The sequence below is a fragment of the Pseudorca crassidens genome, chromosome 1 (assembly GCF_039906515.1).
Source record: "Pseudorca crassidens isolate mPseCra1 chromosome 1, mPseCra1.hap1, whole genome shotgun sequence".
NCBI classification, from domain to species: Eukaryota; Metazoa; Chordata; class Mammalia; order Artiodactyla; family Delphinidae; genus Pseudorca; species Pseudorca crassidens.
Window position 1 is genome coordinate 77,615,478 of NC_090296.1, and position 18,820 is coordinate 77,634,297.

The 18,820-nt window shown below is 45.9% G+C and overlaps 1 protein-coding gene across 6 annotated transcripts in view; it reads right to left on the reverse strand.

Moving 5' to 3' along the window:
- RYR3 (ryanodine receptor 3) overlaps positions 1 to 18,820 on the reverse strand; it is a 553,937-nt gene that overhangs the window by 82,777 nt on the left and 452,340 nt on the right. For all 6 annotated transcript variants that reach the window (XM_067742171.1, XM_067742163.1, XM_067742181.1 and 3 more), the window contains exons 53-64: positions 15,669 to 15,758; positions 14,443 to 14,589; positions 14,171 to 14,233; positions 12,908 to 12,983; positions 12,670 to 12,793; positions 9,783 to 9,898; positions 9,197 to 9,264; positions 8,092 to 8,213; positions 4,681 to 4,730; positions 4,227 to 4,287; positions 2,090 to 2,328; positions 659 to 740 (exon numbers count right to left, since the gene is read on the reverse strand). In XM_067742171.1, coding sequence (XP_067598272.1) covers positions 659 to 740; positions 2,090 to 2,328; positions 4,227 to 4,287; positions 4,681 to 4,730; positions 8,092 to 8,213; positions 9,197 to 9,264; positions 9,783 to 9,898; positions 12,670 to 12,793; positions 12,908 to 12,983; positions 14,171 to 14,233; positions 14,443 to 14,589; positions 15,669 to 15,758 — 1,238 coding nt within the window. The remainder of the gene's footprint in view (positions 1 to 658; positions 741 to 2,089; positions 2,329 to 4,226; positions 4,288 to 4,680; positions 4,731 to 8,091; positions 8,214 to 9,196; positions 9,265 to 9,782; positions 9,899 to 12,669; positions 12,794 to 12,907; positions 12,984 to 14,170; positions 14,234 to 14,442; positions 14,590 to 15,668; positions 15,759 to 18,820) is intronic.

An 18,820-nucleotide genomic window follows, 5' to 3' on the forward strand; every position in this document is an offset into this window, starting at 1 on the left:
ATCTTCCTGATCTTCCCCGTGGATTTAAACAGAACCACACAACACACGGCATTTGATGGTGAAAAGCAGGCGGTCACCGAAGGCCTCCATCGCTCCAGGCAGAGTAGTGAGTAGAGCAGGAAGCTAAGCACCTCAGCAAATCTGCCTGTTCAGACTCAAGACCATTGAAGAGCATCTCTGCTTTCAAAGTGTGGACTTGTCTAAAACTACAGCTAATGTGACAGCCGAGAATGGTAAAGGTCCAGGGCTGTATCACACAGAAACTCATTAAACACTAAAGCAACCGCCTCACATCCCTTGAGCTTCTCAGCAAGCTTTAACCACAGGAACTCTGGAGGCTATTTGGAAACTGTGACTATGAAAAAAGAGACATTTCTTCGACATTTTTTTGGCCACCAGCACATGATTTAGCTTGGCTATATTGCTGCTCCAGCCACATACATTCTGCAGCTATCGCCAGGGAAGTCATACATCTCAGAAGCCTCATTAACACATTTTATACTGCTGTAAACATTTCATACCCTAGGCTCAAAATCACCAAGCCATTTCGGTGAGCATTTCGCTTCTGCTGGATTGAAAAGATGCTATTGTTAAATGTTTAAAGACTTAAGTAACACATTCAGCCTGAATGTGTTAGCTTCTTTCGTTCACTAATTACCTTTCAACATAGATGTTCTTTCCTGTCCCAAGGGAGTAGAGGCTGCACAGTATATGGTAGCATGAAATCTGCACGTCACCCACTGAAAAGACCAAACAAGAGCTGTCATTCCTGTTCATCAATCCCAGTGGCCCACCTCCTGCACACAGAAAGGGTCTGCAAACAGAAAACACGTGGTGGCATCACCTAAGAGCCAAAGAGCTCTCTTTCTCTCTTTTTAACAAATATAGCCCCTCTCTACTCAAATGCCAGTTGCTGAACTGGGAGAGGAAACACCAACAGAAAAACACCCTCCATTGAGCTATCCCAATTCCTTTGTGGGACTCCTGACACAGATCACATTGCTTCTCAGGGAAAGGAATCACTTGACCAATGAGTCCTTCCATATGGGTATTTTTTTCCCCTCCAATAGAGGGAGACGCTGTAATCAAATTTTACCCAGAGCACGATCTCCTTCTTTTGAAAGGAAGAATGCAAGAAATCAAAGAAGTTTGAATGAGCTTTTTGTTCCTTTCTTAGGGAGATATGTACAATGTCCCTACCTCTGCAGAGACAGAGCAAAATTCCTCCTGTCCACCTGTTCCAAGTCCTCTGATGTTTTTCAAAAGGTAGTTCAACTGTATCATGATTTTGCCGTGTTTCCCAAGGGAAGGGCGTGTTTCGCTTAGGAACTTAATGGGCAGGCTACGTGCCTCTATTAACGTATGGAACTCATGATAAGACTGGAACCAATTTAACATAAAGAGAACTAATTTAATTTTTAATTTTTCAACAAGGAAGTGCATTGTGTCCATGACACAGAATAGCGAGTTTGAATGTTCCCCTACCTGTCCCCCTAACCCCATGGAAATAACTGATTTTCCCCGTCGAAGGCTATGGAAGACACAGCCTTGGCTACTGACAACTGGTTAAACTAATTAAATCATGCGCCACCATTTAAAGTGTGAAACTGAAGCTTGGTGGCAGTATAAGAGGGCTGGACATGGTACCAAATGCAAACTGAAAGAAAACCAACCCACTACTGGGTTTCTGGAGGCTTAGACAATGAAATGTTAGCAGCTTCTCTTTGCTCCTGGTATCCAATGAATACATTAAAGCTTCTTTACAGGAAAATTGGTGGTCTGGGAGCAACCTATATCTCTTGCTGGATTTCTCAGATAACCTATTCAAATTAAGTGAGAACACAATGGCTGAGAGCTAAACCAGTGGGTGGGAAAATTCTGGTCCTGAAAAACAGTGGGAAAAGATGAAATATTATATACTCAAATTTGGGCATTTCTTCCCCTCCAAGAGTCTATTACTTCATTTTTAAATCTAAGAAGGGAAAAGTGTGGAAGCGTTATCTCTACTCTGTCCTCAAGGTCAGCCTGAGGGAATGAGCCATCCGTGGCCAGATGCACATGAATGCATGACGGGCAGCAGGTGACTCACAGAGTAAATCCACCCCGAACTGATGCTGGGCCACATGCTCAAAGATGGACTTCAGGATGGGGAGCAGAGCCACCGTGGTGTAGTTTATATTCTGAGAGACGCCTTTCATCTGCGTTCTGGAATGGGTAAACTTGCCGAGCTTCAGGTTTTCTGAAGTCTTCTCTAAGTCTTCGGCTGCATTTTCAAAGAATGCTCGTAACCCGGCCTTCACCAGCTCTGAGCCTGACTTCATGACTGTCCTGTAAGCAAACAATGTTCAAAACCAGAAGCATAATCGGAATCTTTGGCCAACCCCCTTCTTGAGACTGGTGGCTTGCAGTGCAACCCGGGCAGACGTTTGACACCCCACTCACCTGGAAGACACCGAGTCGGGAGAAATGGACAGAGTGGTTATTAGCACCCAGAAAGAAACTGGGATCCACAAGCCCAAAGGGCAGGGGGGTGGGCAGCAACTGGAAGGCATGCTTGATTTGAGGGAATCACTGCTCAACTCTTAGGAAATGGCAGGACGACTTAGAAAGAAACTGATATTGGTCACCTGCTATCTATATAATATTGCAGCTGGCTACATTCTTCTGCAAGTATCTAATTAAAAGGAGGGCGAGGGGAGCTTTTCTTGCAGCTCCACATGGGCTCAGCAACTTTCATAAGGACTAGTTAGAAATATTAGCTCTCCTGTGATGTAGGACCTCTTAGAGAGAGAGAACAGAGAATTAAATCAACTGAAGCTTAGATTTCTATCAGTTTTCAGGGATGTTCTAGCTTGGAGAAGGGGAGTGGAGAAGAGCCAGCCCCTTTTAAAACAGACAGCTTAATCAGACCACCGAAGAAAACATGTGGGAATGGAGATTAGCTATGGGTACCTGGGGCTTTCCCTTAAAAACTATTTTATAAAACTTAGAACTGGAACAAAGCCTACAAGTCATCTATTCTTTTCCATATTTCTACATCTTATTCACAAGATTATGACAGGCTTGCTATAAGGACAGATGCTTTTTATCTACAGCATTTTCGTGATAGTCAGCCAGCCAATCAGAAAAATAAAAACAAGGAAATAAAGTCAGTGAGGCTTGCTGTAAGTATTTATGAACCACCCTCCTCAGGTTTTCTCAGGAATGACTACGAAAAAAAACATGCAGGTCGGTGCAGGTCGGTACGTTTAAGAAAGAGGACTCTCTCTTAAGGCATTTTGCATGCTTTTGGGAATAAAGATTCCTCGTCCCAGTTGCATCCCTGGGGTGCTTTGGTCTGGGCGTGAAAATGTTGTGCTGTCGTAATATCTCCACAACATGATTGTTTCTCTCTGACACTTGAAAATCCCCTTTAACTACCCTTAACTTTTTAAAAAAAAAACATTCTTAGTTTGTAGAGGATTTTCATCATCTGGCCACTCTTTCAGGTTGGTGCCTCTCTTCTGCGTTGGGTTTTGGGATGTGTGTTCTCCTCTCAACTGTGACAGGGGCCCTGCTTAATGAGTGTGTTAAAGAAAACTCCCTGTCAGTTATTTGCACTGCTTCTCTTTTTTATCTCATCAAATAACTTATGTTTATACTACCAGAATATATATACACACACACACACACACACACACATACACATATATGTATGTATGTGAAAGAAAAGGAAGACTTCCTTTCTTGTTCAGCCATCTTTCCCATCAGACCCTCAGGTCATGGGCTCGAATCTATCTTTGTCTTTGATCTTCTGGTAATCACATCCCCTCCTTGGCCATTTTGAATTCAGAGTGCTAGGGGCCCCCTCTCCCAGGATTCTTATGGCATTGCCACCCATCAGGCAGCTCTTCCTTTTTCTTTTTTTGTGGAGAATTAGATACGAAGTGGTACTTTACCACGTTACATATTTTATCTTCTGAAAGATGAACTTCTCGGTAAGAGAAGACAAGAATTGATCAAATGCTCAGCTTTCGGTATCTGCCATGACACTGGCTCTCCATCATGTGAGCTGAGAAACAGAGTGTGCTAACGTCATGGTGGGATCCACCTTTTCCCCATCTTCCCTTTTCTCCCCAGCTCCTGCATAATGGTGACATATCTCCTCTTCAGTACAATAATAAGCAAGGAGAGAGGGCCAGAGAGGGAGTCCTGAGAAACGACTGGAAAATTCTGGGCACACTTACCTTGTGTCAAGTGTCTGAGCTAAGATGTGAAGACAGCTCACCATTGTGGTAGAATCGTTCCCTAAAATCAAAAGTATCACCTGTGACTCCCCAAAGCATTCAGCCTGTCATTTAAACACAATCTTCTCAATAAGTATAAACAGCCCAGCCTTATTAACCACCAGCACACCAAGCGCCAGGCCTCCGTTCGGGGCCAAAGCATTTATCTCTGGCCTGACGCATCGCTTTATGATGGAAGTTAGAGGCAGGGCTTAAGGCATTCATTGGCGTGGAAAATCTGAGCTGTTCAAGGGGGGAGAGAGGGGTTTATCACACTTCAGACCAACTTTCTACGGCAAATTTAGGTGACACCTTAGTCCTAAGGCTCAGCTTGCCTGCAGGAGCCACAGATGAAGGCAAAACACAAGTTCAGGATAATTACAGAGGGTGAAGCCTTTAGCAATACTTCTCTTACCAAAGAGGGAAATCCTATGTCGAACAAGAGCAGCGAGTTTGCAGAACAGGCTGAAGCAGAAAAGAATGAAAGTCAGAAAGGGACAGAGATTCAAGGAAGACTCATTTGTACCCCACCCCTTGGCCCCTGTGCAGTAAAACAAAGTGCCTAGTACAACACCCCGGGAAGATGCACTGTGTTCCCCTCAAAGAATCCTCTGGACCACACTAGGACAACATGTGGTTCCCACTGTCCTGCTGGAGAATCACGAAAGGTACCTTGCAGGCAGAAAACAATCCTTCTGCAGCAAGTACCATGTTTTGCAATGAGCCACCTGTTGCAAACCACCTCTTCCTATAGCGTACTATATGTTGAAAGGTTCATCTGTAGAACATTCATGGATAAACGAGGATTCTGGAAGGAAGCATGATTTTTCCATTACTGCAGTGGATTGCAACCCCTTTCTGTAGCCTTCACTCGGGGGAACAGGGTGTGAGGCCTTAGTTGGAGGTACGCAAGATGGTGGGATTGGAAGAAAGTTAAAGGTTCAGGTATGGGCAATACTGTGCTGAACCAGAAACATTTCAAGAAATGGCTTTTCTCTGACATCTCCATTAGCCTATAGGCCTGACTGGGTTGCTGTCCTATCTGTGTCTTTGAAGCTAGGAAATCCCATCTGCTACGCTTTCGTGTTTTTTGACCCTATTCCATGCTTTCACCCATACTGTCTACCATGGAACCCCTAGGAGTCCAGTTGTGCCTTACTGTTTTACTTTCCACAGTGTCTAATAGAGGGCTTTGTGCAGTTAGCAAAGAGCCCATGGATGTTTCTGAACACACTCCTGATAGCCCCTGTCTAGGGGCACTATGGCCATCATTTGACCTGTGCTGCTGAAGGTCTTGGGAGGAGATTCCTCAGAACGCTGACATTACTTGACATCGGCACAACTAGGTAAGAACTTAGCAATCCCTTCAGAAAGCAGTCCTTCCTGGTGGAACAGAAAGAGGGGAAGTAAAATAAAATCACCTGGTACAGGCCATGGGATGCCAAGGTGAGACCTAGCTGAAGTCCTTCCCAAGATCTTCTTAGAAGTCATGGGCGTCTTGCCCCACACAGGGCAAAAACCTTTAGGGGACAGCTCAAATAGAGAAGAAATCCATCCAAGTGTTGGTGGGGATGAAAACTTGTTCACCTCTAAATGGTTTTCAATGAATACCCTGAGCCTTTCTGGGCTGTCTACTGGACACCACAGCCAAAGTCTCTGCTGCTTAGTCATTTGTTTTTGCAGTGGAAATAAGTTGGAAACACTGGTCTAGAGCTTAAGAGAGCTCAGAGTAAGTTAACAGAAATTTGGCAGCCCGCGAGTGTGAAATTAAATATGAACTGCTGCTTCTTTTCTCTTCCCCGGATGTTTGTTTTTTTTCAGAGTTATGTATCTGATGAAAACTCATGGAGTTGGCGGAGATCCTGGAGGAATATGAGCTCTGTGTTTTAGCTTTCTCGTCTGTAGTCAGCGACTAATCACATGACCCTTTTAGCCTGTAGAATTAGGGGCTGATAAACTCAGCTATTTCTGGCAAAATGCTTCAAAATGAACCCACTCTGTATAAATACAAAATTAACATTTTTCTAACTAAAGCAGATCCTTGGGTTGTTTGATCCTAATATAAACGTGGCTCCCCTTGCTGTCGGAAGTGCTTTCTCAGGTGTGTCAAGGCCGGGGCCTGAAATTTCCAAAGGCCCTTTTTCGTTGCCTGTGGGACCCACGATTCAAGCAGGAGCACTGTCCTTCACCCAGAGTTATGAGGGGCCAGAGTCCCCAGGCGCCTCTCTCTCATCTCAGAATTTGAAGGTGATAAATTAAAGAGCTCCCAGGGGAGAGATTCCAGAAAGCACTGGTAAATTGCATCAGATGCAGAAGAGGTGGGGTGTGGGTGAAGGCTGGGAACAAAAGGGGTCTGGAGATGTGAGCACGTTCAGTGCCGATATGGCCACTTCTATGGGAGGGCAGCGGGCACACTGATGGATCTGAAAGCTATTTGCAAGGCCGATCGGCGAGCTCCAGCTTGTACTCCAGCTGCGACAAATGGTGCCTGGCTGAACAAATGTTACATTTCCATGAATTAATACCCTAAGAAAAACAGATGAAGAGAACAGACACACCTGCCCTCTGTTGGCTTATCTGAGTATCTCACTTGGTTCTTCATTTCCTTAACTTCTTACAAAAAACACCGGCGTGTCATGAAAATATCTAGGAAATCTTGGGTCAGTAACTGGTTCTAAGTGTATCTTATTTTGACATCATGTGCTCCTCCCTGCTTAACAAATATTAATGTCAGAAGTAATTACAGTGTAGAGAAAATGGCACTCGATCTGGACAGAGAGGGCTACGCTTTCATTCTTGCTCTAACTTACGACCTGGGTCACTTTAGGCACTGGAGTGAACCTGCCCAAACCTCGGTTTCCTCATCTGCAAAATGGAGATCATAACACACAGGTGGTTCCTGGAATTTAAAGCATTGTGGTGTTTCACAATGATATTTCCACAGGTGGGCAATAACTTGTGCATATCAAAAAATCGAGCTCACTGCTGAGCCATGCTGTGCTTCATAAATGTTAGCTAAATCCTAAAGTTGAATATCCTCCCAAAGATGGTGATATTCAATGGCTGGGCCCTTATAAAATATAAAGTACATTGTTCACCATCAGTGGATGCCAGGGAAAGGGCTGACAGACTGCCTTTATTGCAGTCCTTAACTCTTTGCCATTTAGAAGTCTAATCCATCCCTTGTCATTCGTAAATCAAATACAGAGAACCTGAGGCATAGTGGTATCCACTTGTAGCCTGATCACGAAGCACCTGCTTTGTTCTCAGCTCTGCTGAGGCATCCACGTGTCATGCCTAGTGGAATAAGAAGGGAAGCTGGTGCTTTTGATGAAAATTTGTTTCCTGTTAGGAATTTAAATTGAATTATGTCACTCTAGATTTCAAATCTCAGATCATCCACACCAAGACTTGTAAGATCTGATTCCTTAAAAAAAAGTTAAGCTTAAAAAGCCTGAGAAGAATGAGAATGAAAACAGTATTAATCCGTTTCTTCTCAACGTTGTGTGTTTGCTTTTCCCAAGCTTCAGAATTACCTTCTCCTTTTTCTAAATGTTATTTCAGGATAGAAGCTGACCTGAGGATATAAGTTTCCCCCAAGCCCTACTGATACCCCCAAACAGTGCACCTCTCTCGGTTGCCAAAATAATATACAGATAAGTGTGAATAAAGTCACTTTCAAAACCAAGATGATAACCAAAACCTCTGAGCTACCAATCATCAGGCCACAGTTCATTTCTCCAGAAGATTCACCACTGAAGCCCCAGGAGGCTGGGGTTTTACATAAATCACGTGAGCACCGTGACTTTCTCTTCTGCAGACTCACCTGGCCACCATTTCTTTCTCCTTATGAGAGGCGTACCCGCTGCTGCTAAGGGGCTTCAGAGGGGACGAGAGGAAGTAGAGGCGGTGATTGGTGAAGTACTGGTCAACCAGTGGGAGAAGAACCTGAAAGACCCACCAGAGATGCACTTCTAAGAGGCTGGCCAAAGCCCTTCCTCTGGTTCCTCTGGAAAAGTTCATCCTTAATGAGCAAAAAGACCCTGAACACAAAAAGACTCTGGTCCTGGAATTTCTAGGAAACTCTACCCTGGGAATCCCAGTTTCCAAAACATGTTTTTTCTTCTATGCCTGTAACCAGAGGCCTTAGAAATATGTGAAGGGAGAGGGCAGGACACTGACTAAGGGCCCAAAGAAATGCACATCCTGAATCAACATTTTCAGGGGCGTCCTGTAGGACATCTGCACTCAGATGTGGCTTCTTGGGCGTGGCACCCAACAGAATATTTAAGGCATGGCCCAGCACTACTGGACTTGACCATCCTGTCTCTGCTTCTCAGAACATGGCTACCCCGAAGTCTCACTTGTATTTAGTCCTCTGAGTAGGGTTATGTGGCTGAGACAGCTCACTGGCACCCACATTCGTTCTTCCCTTCTTTCTCTTAGCAGTAGAAATCCCCGTGTTTTATCTGGGCATGGGGTCACCCAGTTAAAGCATGCATTACACGCCTCCCTTGCAGCTAGCTGAGGCTGAAATGAGTAAGCTCTAGCCACTTAATAAAACAACTTTTATTAAACTTTAGAACTTTAATAAAACAACAGCTTGCCCTCCGCTATCCTTCCCCCCTTTCTCACAGATGTGGTACAAGTGAGTCTGGACCACTGTCAGGGACCACATCTTAGGAGATGAGAGAGCATCAAGAGAGGAAGAACCCGAGTCCCTGGGTAATGGCGTAGAGCACAGCAGGCTGCTTACCTCCTCGGACCACCCACCTGCCTCAGGACCTTTCCACAACAGGGAAACCCACGTCCATCTCATCAAAGTCATTACTGGAGTTTTGGATATCTTTGTTGGATCTGCTTAACTTGTACCCTAAATTGTACAGATCCCAAGAAGAAGGTAATCCGGTTAAATGCAGAGAGTCACTTACTTTGGCAAAGAATTTGATCTCCTGGTCATGGGGAGACTTTTCAGTTTTCCCACTGCTGACAATGGTTTCTACAAAGACAAAAGTGACACAAAGTTGACCAGAGCTAAAGAAAACAAAGACAAAAAGAGTCACAGCATTAAAGAAACAGAGCAGCTTTTCGTCATGAAAAGGCCATTTGATTTTATAAAATATCTAATATTTTACAAAGTACTTTATAATTGTGAGGGTTGGTTATTTCTTCTAGGGTTTCACTACTCTTTACTGATACGAAGGCAGCTTCAGAGAGGTTGAGTCATATGCTCACAGGCATAAAACAAAATGATGGAAAACTTAGAGGAGGATGAGTTATGTGAAAAATGACAAATGATTCAATCAAACCCAGAAGGGAAACCAAAGACAAAACTGATTTTTTTTCAGTGCGTGTGTGTGTGACATCTCAGCCACTGTGTCTTTCCCTAAACCATATGTTTCAAAGAATCATGAACAGCTACAGTATGAAAGCATCGCTCTTCATAAAAGGAATATCTAATTCCTTTCGGTATTATGAGAAGCACACATTTTTCTGATATTTCACAATGATACTTACCCAAATGGGCAATAAACTCTTGAGCAGAATCAACATATTTCAGGATCTTCTTCAAAAACTTATAGGCAAACCTCTTTTCCATGGAGGAGGCATCCAGCCCCATATCCTTGATACCTCTAGATTGGAAATGGGTAAACCCCAGGGAGTAACAGAGATAACAATGTGACTTTGGTGCACAAGCAATTTTCTCCACGTCAACTCTGCTTTCCAAATGTTGATGGCTATGCTGGCTTAGCGACCTGACTCATCATTTGACTCATTTCCCCTTGCACTTGAAACCTGCCTCTGTGAGCATGCAACACCTGAGCGACAATAATTTCTGAAAAGATTTTTCAGAAAGATCTTTGTCATTCATTCAACAAATACTGAGCTGGGGATAAATCAGAGATGCAAACAAAGAATCCCTGCGCTCATGGAACTTACGTGCTTGCTATAAACAGGTACAAACGCTACATAAAACGAAATATAAATTATCTGGGGACTTCCTTGGTGGTGCAGTGGTTAAGAATCCGCCTGCCAGTGCAGGGGAGACAGGTTCAAGCCCTGGTCCGGGAAGATCCCACATGCCGCGGAGCAACTAAGCCCACGAGCCACAACTACTGAAGCCCGTGTGCCTAGACTAGCCCGTGCTCTGCGACAAGAGAAGCCATGGCAATGAGAAGCCTGCGCACCACAACGAAGAGCAGCCCCTGCTCGCCACAGCTAGAGAAAGCCTGCGCGCAGCAACGAAGACCCCACGCAGCCAAAAATAAAATAAATAAATTTAAAAAATTATCTGGAATGCTGTAAGTTAATAAGTTTTGTGAAAAAAAAGAAAAACTAAAGCAAGATGAAAGGGCCCAAGAGTACCTGAAGTGGGGTTGAGCAGACTGTCGTGTTAAATCAGTGCTGGGCTTATTGGAAGGACGACACTGGAGTATAGGCTTGAAGGAGGTGAGCCATAGAGACATGAGGGGAGAGAGCTTTCCAGGCATAGGGAGCGGGGCTGCAAAGTTTCTGAGTGGGCACATGCATGCTGAGTTGAGGCCAGTGTGGAGGGATGGAAGTGAGCAGGCAGTCAGAGGGGCGTGGGGTGGGCAGTGGAGGCAACCGTCAGGGTGGGCCGTCCTTAGCATTTTGCTTTTGCTCTGAGATGGGAAGCTATTGAAAGTTTTGAGTAGAGGAAACGACATGATATGACTCTCATTGTGACAGAATTACTCTAGTTGCTAGGATTAAAATTGACCGAGGGCAAGGACTGAAACAGGGGGCCCAGGAAGGAAGCCCTTTCAGCAACGGCAGTGACAGCACGAAGGGTGAGAAGTGGTCAGATTCCGGGTATCTTAAGGGGAGAGCCGTCAGGATTTCCTAAAGGATTGGATGTGGGTTGAGGGAAAAAGAGAGGAGTCAAGGTTTTTGGCTTGGGCATCGGGAAGAACAGGCTGTCGTCAAGTGATGGGGAAGTTGAGGATGGAGCAGGTCTGAGGCATGGGTAGCGGGAACCTAGGGTTTCTCCTTGGTGACAGGGATGTTACCGCCTTATCAGTACATCCAAGTGCCCACCACGGGCTCTGGCTCAGGGTAAACCACTACAAGGGTATGTTTGCTGAATTCAGTGGTCTTTTTCCTTTCCCCCCCGCTATTTCCTTGATTCCCTTCTTATAGTCAAGAGGAATTTTTCACTTCTGTGAGCAAGTTATTTATTGGCAAATCATAGTCTGCATGCATCTTGGTGTTAAGAACAGGATTAAAATGACGATGGGAGTCTTTCTTAAATGCTTCCCCAGAGGCTGTCTCCTGCTGCCTGACCTTTCCCACTCAACAATACAGCAAATAGGTTTTGTTATTTTTTCATATGAGCTACAACAGAAATATTTGTATAGATTTTTACTTAGGTTTCTGTCACTCAGTGGCAAAAATTCTGTAGGAAACTAAAAGAAGAAACAGCAGCTGGCTCAGCAGACATTTCTTTCAGGAGGAATGGCTTATCGAGGTGGGGACACTGCCTTGTTTTTCGTTCTACAAAGGACGCCGCAAGCACAGCCCATCACCGACACCTGACCAGCGGGGGAAACAGGTTCTACCTTTAAGACTTAAGCAGCCCAGACCATCCTCACCTAAAACATTTGTCTAGATGATTCTGACAAACATAAGTTTGAGAGAAAGTCTTAGGAAATCATGATTCATTCAGTCTCTCCAGTGGAGTTGCCATCTTTGTTCAAAGGTTGTTGATGTCACTCATCTTCCCTATTGTTATCATGGCATTTCATTAAATATCACATAAAACAAAAAAACACAAGTGTGAAGAGAACTGATGACTCTGTGAGAACTAAGCTGCATATTTTGCAAAGACCTGTGATTGTAAGGTTCCAAAAACAGCGTTTCTGAATTAGGTGTGAGACAACCGTAAAAGATAGGGAGGAAATTGAAAAAACAAACAAACAAACCCAGAATACTGCATTTACATTGTTTTGTATGTACCTTAATTCTCTTAACTGTACCTTAACTGCTCTTCAGCCCAACTTCCAGAGCTTTGAGGAAGCATTATGGATGTGGTTTATAATTCCAATCAATAAAACAACCAACAAAGATGAGATCTGAGGGCCTATGGTACATGTGAATGAACGCATGTGTGTTTGTTTTAATTAAAATTAAATGTTTAAGGTATAGATGTATAATTTGTCAAGATTCTTTGCTGTAACTGATTTTTAGAAATTGGTATCGACCAGTCTTATTTCTGTCGGAAGAGAGGGCTTCACACTCCAGAATAAACATCTATTCGTTTCAAAAGACTCAACCGCTATCCTTACTCTGATCTGCTTTGCAGGCAGGTGATCAAATATCTAGAGCACGAGAGACCACACAAGCCTGCCCCTGGCCCGCTAACGTCACCTGGAAGACGACTTACCTGGAAACCACAATGCCGTTCACTTGGAGGAACTTAAACAGGTCCTGGGCCTTCTCCCGGTCCCTGAACTTTTCCTTGGCAGTCAAGGTGTCATAAGGTACCAAAAGAGGGTGACTGCCGCCACCTGGGGTCAGTAAAGTAAGAGATGACAAAATAGGTGGCTCTTCCTTTGCACTTCTGGGAAACACACCTGCCCCCCAGCTCACCTTCTGTAGGAGATGCTGTGAATCTAGCTCACCTTTGCTCTCCAGCTCCAGCTTCTTCTTCTTGGCCCAGATATTGTGATAGTTCTCAGCTATCACCTCCACCATCCCCTGTGTCCCACCAGGGAGATGACAGTCAGAGAGAAAGCAAGCAAGAAAAATGGGTTCACATCTGCCCCGCTGTTGCAGGCAGCCTCGGGAACAGAGCACCACCAAACGCTAATGGCACATTGCTGAGTGTCTCCCATCATTAATTAGTCTTTGCTTATGCACCCCGTTAGTTTTATATCTTCCCATACACACAGAAAACAATTTCTAATTCTGTCCTTTTCTGGTAACTTATTATCTTGGCAGTTTGATGCATTTCTGAGAAACACACATTTCCACTGGAAACTGCGTTCTGGTGGCACTCCATTTGTCACAGGAGTGAAGTATTTTACTCCTGACCTGAGATAGGGAGCTGGGAGTGGGGGGGGGGGTTAAGCAAAACTCTAGGATCCCCGAAAGCCTTTAGCTTTGCAAACTAAAAATAATCACGTGTTGGAGAAAACTGCCGCACATAAGATTTCTCAAATAGAATGCATCATTATAAGGTTCATAAAATAGTGACCCGGAATGAAGGGTGTACTTTGGAAAGAAACTTTCTTTAAGGTCCAAAGCGTTGGTCTGATGGACTCTCTAAGGAGTAACGGCCTCAGGCTGGGGCCGGTCACGGTCACTGACATGTGCACAGGGGAGGAATGGGGGTGAGGAAGCTTAAGCCTTTAATTTCATCCTCTTGGGTGTAAGTCCCTAAATCCTACAATGATGACTTGTCTGTACCACCAAGGGCAACTCAAGTGAATCCACCACGGGATATGCGATTGTCCTCAAGGTTGGGGGGCCCGGTGTGAGCAGTCCAGCAGCCCAACCCAGGGGCCACCTTGTACATTTTCTCCTAGTTGTTAATAGCTTTGTTACTAGTTATTTCTCCTGGCTGTTATAAGTTCTGTTTTGGGTTTTTGTACAGTAATTTGCTGTTCGATCTTCCTTCTATTGAGTCATGACCTGCTATGACGTCTCCGGAAGAAGCGCAAAGCCTCACCTTCTCAGACTGTTGGTTAATTCTGCTGAGACTGTGTCAGATGAGTGGCCTCTGCTCGTTGTGACCCTCTCTAATTTTGATATTTCAGTGGTGATATGTTTTAGGCATTCTTCCCCCTCGCCCCTTTCTAGAACATTCTTTGGAGGGCAATATGTCCTGCACTTGAGGGGTTTTAGAAAGTCCGTTACGCTGTTCTGAAAGTATCAACACTGACCTGGAGCTCTCTGGAGAGCACAACATTGGAGAGATCCAGGGGAGCAGGGCTGTAGCTGTTGCCCTAGGAAAGCAAAGGCAGAATCACTGGGTTTCCTGTTACTTGCCTTATTCTCACCAGCATCCCTGACTTCAGTGGCCAAAGATATGTCCCGAAAGATTCCCAGGGCTCACTGGTGGTGGGCCTCATCTCTGATACCCTGGGGATAGCTTTCCCAGATTCTCCATGGGTTCCATTGGCCTAGTGTTGGCCTCTGGGCGTGATGGTCATACCTGGCTGGCCTGGGACACGCTTCGAAGCTTCTCATTTTCCCGCTGTTGAAATAGGGCTTCTCCCTCTTTGGTCCTCTCTACCGTCCAGCCCACAGCCAGCATGGTTTTCAGGGACTCTCTGGCAGGCCAGCGATAAATTTCCTTCTCCTGGAAGAACATTGGAGCAGAAGAGCTGTGCAGGGCACGCCCCAGCACTGTGGCTGGCTTGTCTCCCGGAAGAGAGGTCCTCCCGCAGTGGAGGGGGGCTAAGCGGCTCCAGCTTCCTCTCACTGGGTCAGAATACCCTCTGCAGCATCCCGTCTGAAACACGTCATCCGTCTTTCTGAGGTTTTTAAGTATAGGACCCCACAGTCTCCTGCTTTTAGAGGGAATGTGCCAGACGTATCCACAGTTTGTGGAGAAAGCAGAACGAGAACAGGAGAATGACTTCTTCCCTCCCCCCACCCCCCAGCGCTGCCACCTCTGCCTCCTCTGTGCCCCGCCCACTGCACAAGCATCGCCAGCCCTGGACCCACCCCTTTCTCTCCAGAGTGACTTCTGTTCTCTAGTAGGTATTTAAGATGGGACACGTCAAAATGCATTTGCACAAAGCTCTCCTCCGAGCATGGGAAATAGACATTCTTAGATTTAGAATTCTCTTTCGAGCCACGCACAATTTTATAACTGGTCAATATGCACATAAAGATACACATGTCATCCTTTACCTGTGACACTCGGTCTAAAGCCTGCAAGGAACTCTTACTGATCGCAAGATAGGAATTCAGAGTTGAGTTGAACCAAATCTCATAACTTAAAAAAAACACAAACAAACCGAGAGACCTGTCCACGTTTCCCTGGGGACTCTCTCCTCTATTCTTTTTATCCGTCACGATTGGAAGTCCTTTCTATCTGAATGTTCTCCAACAATGCAAGTCCACCCGCCCCCTGCAACAATCTAACAGAAGCCCTTCCTAGTTCAGTTACAAGTGAAACACAAATGCGTTTTGGCCCAGCCTCTAAGTGCTGATTGGTGCTTCTCTCTCCAATGGGCTTTCAGAACCAAATAGCAGAATGGGAGGCTGGGTTCTCAGAAACCAGTCTTGAGGCTGTGGCCCGTGGGCCAGCTCCTGAGGAGTCTGCCGAGTCCTGGAAAGTCTCTGAGGAACTGGATGGTGAATGTGCCCTCGACCCCTCTGCCATCTGATATAATTCCCAGGGGAGGGAAATTAGCATGGCCTGGTCCTTACCTTCTCTGTTAACGTCTTGAAAGGCCTGATCAATGGATGGGTCTTCACATTTTCATCCAGGGAAATTCCATATTTCCATCCATTCTGACTCTGTAGAAATGTTCTCAGTTCAAATATCCTTGGCACCCAGAGAGCCCTGCTATGTGACCCACATCCCAGCTTCAATTTTCACTGAACAAATAAAATAATGGAACGTGACAGAGCTTGGCAATTTCCCTCCAAAACGTCTAACGGATCCTTTAGGGCTGTCAGGCTCTCTGCCCCCTGAATTTTGAACCCTGCTCCTTTATTTCTTCTCATTTTAGTTGCTGTCCCCTCCACTTACTCGCTTGTGTTTCAGGCCCACCAGACAGAAGCATGCTTCAAAAGACCCGAGAACAATGCTTTTCAGAACTATGTGTCCCAATCACAGGCAAGGACAGATGTCAAGGCTGAACGCTTGTGAGTATTGGACCTACTGGCCACGGCGTGCAGGAGGCTGCTCTGGTTTGCACCCCTTGCCCGCCAATCCCACAGCAAAGCTCTAGCAAGGCATGTTTCTAGAATCATAGAGGTTTAAGAATTTCAAAAGTCATGCAACAAACATCGGTGGAATGCCTATGACAGTAGGTGCCAAACTCTGTCCCAGGGATGGTGGATACAGAGATAAATAAGGCTCTGCTTTCCATAACCTCGCAGCCCGAAGACTTCCGGTGGCTCTTTCTCAGCCTCTGCCAATGCCCCCTCGTCAATGTGGCTGTTTCTCAAGTTTCTGTCTCTTCTCAAGGAACACTGTCCCTGCGGGATATAATCTAGGCCCATGGTCCCTAAGTGGATTAATCCCAAATCAGCGTTTCCAGCCCAGATCTCTCTCCTAACTTCCAGACCTATTTAAGCTCTGCTTGGATGGCCATAGGTACCTCTCAACAGGTCTGAAATAGCACCTGGAATTTCACTTCTCTCAGTGGCCCTTCCTCTCAGGTTCCCTGTATCTCCGTGAACAGCACTAGCTTACATTCACTTTTCAAGCTGGAAGTGTGGGACTCTTCCTTCTCTGCACTCTCTCATGTGTGTTCAACCTCCCAGACCTATTGGTCCGTCCCTCCTTCGCTTTCCTGCCAGTGCTCTAGCTCAGGCCGCCGTCAGCTGTCACCTGGATTACTGCAACGGCTTCCTGTGCGGTCTCCCGTCTCCAGTCTTGCTGTCTCTCACGGATTCCATTTTCTACACCACTGTCAAGTGGCTTTTATAAAATACCCTGCTCAGGGCACTCTGCTGCTTTAAAAATTTCTGATTCCCAGCTGCCATCATGGTAAAAATCCAAATTCTTTCTGGCTTCTACTGCTGCAGCGAAGATCTTGTTGGCCCTCTAGGCTCATGTCCTGCCTTTCTTCCCCTGCCCTACTCCGTGACCCCAATGTGTCGAACCAAGCTCCCCTAAAGCCACCACACTCTCTTGCTTCTCGGGGTCTGCACCCACTGCTTCCATGGCCTGCAGTGCACTTGCTCCCCTGTGCCTGAACAATGGCCCCTCATTCACCACACCCTGTAGGTGTCAGCAGCTCGAGGAAGCGTTCCCGGACCCTCCCTATTGGGTTGGGGTCTCTTCCTGTGTGCTCTCACCCCGTGCTCATGCCCATCACAGCATGGTACAACCTGTTTAATGGCTGCTTTACTTGGTTTCTCCCACCGATTGTGGGGTCCTTGAGGACAGGGGAAAATACTCTTTTCCTGTCAGATTATCAATGCCCACCTGGCAAGGGTGAGCAAACTTGAAGCTTCCAGGCTAGTGGATGGGAGAGATTCATCAAATACCACGCCAGTAAATGCAGAGTTGGTAACTGGTATATATAAATGTCTAACTGTTGCAAAGCCAACTATACAAGACTGCTATAAAAATACTGGGAAGGAAAAGAGCAAGGTGCTAAGAGGGCCTATATCTGAGAAATCTGGGAAAGAGGAGTCCTAGGAATTCACACTTGGACAGATTTTGAAGGAGGAATTGGTGAATGGTGTTTTCACACATGTGAGTGCAGATGGGTACCTGGCTCAGACAGGGGGCAGATTCAGGCATATGCAGAGTGTGTGTGTGTGTGTGTGTGTGTGTGTGTGTGTGTGTATGTGCACGCACGTGAGAGAGAGAGAGAGAGAGAGAGAGAGAACGAGCCTAAATGAAGGGGATATGGCTGGAGGGCAGAGGGTGAAGGGAGAGATGAGGCTAGAGATGGTAGCAGAGATTAAGCAGTGCCTATCAGGCCATATTAAGGATTTTGACGTTTACATGAAAAGAGTTGGAAGTTATTAAGGGATTTTAACAAGGAGAAGGGGCTGGGTTGGAGAACTTGACCCATTTGGGAGAATCTGACCAAATTTGCACACTGAAACCATCACTTGCCTGTAGCGTGAAGAACGGACTGGACAGAGTGCACGTGGGCAGACTAGTTAGAAGGTTATCACATTGTCTGGGTGAAAGATGAGAGCAGCTTGGACAAAAACCATGGCATGGGCACAGAGAGAACCACTCACATTCAAAAGTGACAAGGAGGTAAAATGCACATGGCTTAGGGATGGATTGGAGATTGCGATGGATTCATGTGTCGTCATCGGCTGCTTTTGTGCTACGCCAGCAGGCGTGAGTAGTTGCAGTGGAGACTGTCCGGCCCACAAAGCCTAAAATGTTTACTCTCTGGCCCTTTACAGAAAAAGCATGCCAACCTCTGCTCTAGAATCATGAGTATTAGCCCATTCTACAGATACAACGATTGGAGTCATCATGAGCTCTCAACAGGGGTTCAGGAGAGAATCAGAGCAGAGGCTGAGCCAGGGCTTCAAGCTGTCCCTCATCCAGGGTGCATCCAGGCAGGTGGTTGCTGCGGCCTTGCTGTGGAGACAGGTCCACCGTTACGGGCTGTAAGCTGCCTCTGGGCAAAGGCCCAGTGCTTAACTGGCTGCCCACAGGACTCCGAGATGTCTTTGGCATTCCTCCCCATGTGCCTGCCAGCATTAAAGGGCTGACAGAGCAATTAAACTTATTAGCAGCCTGACCTCATGTGGTGAAGAATTTTAAACACCAGCTGGACAGGCTTACTGATAAGGGAGAGTCTGGAAGTTCCAGCACTGCCCACCACAGGAAGCCGCGTGTCCTCCCTAGAATAAAATTCAGCTTGCTGGCA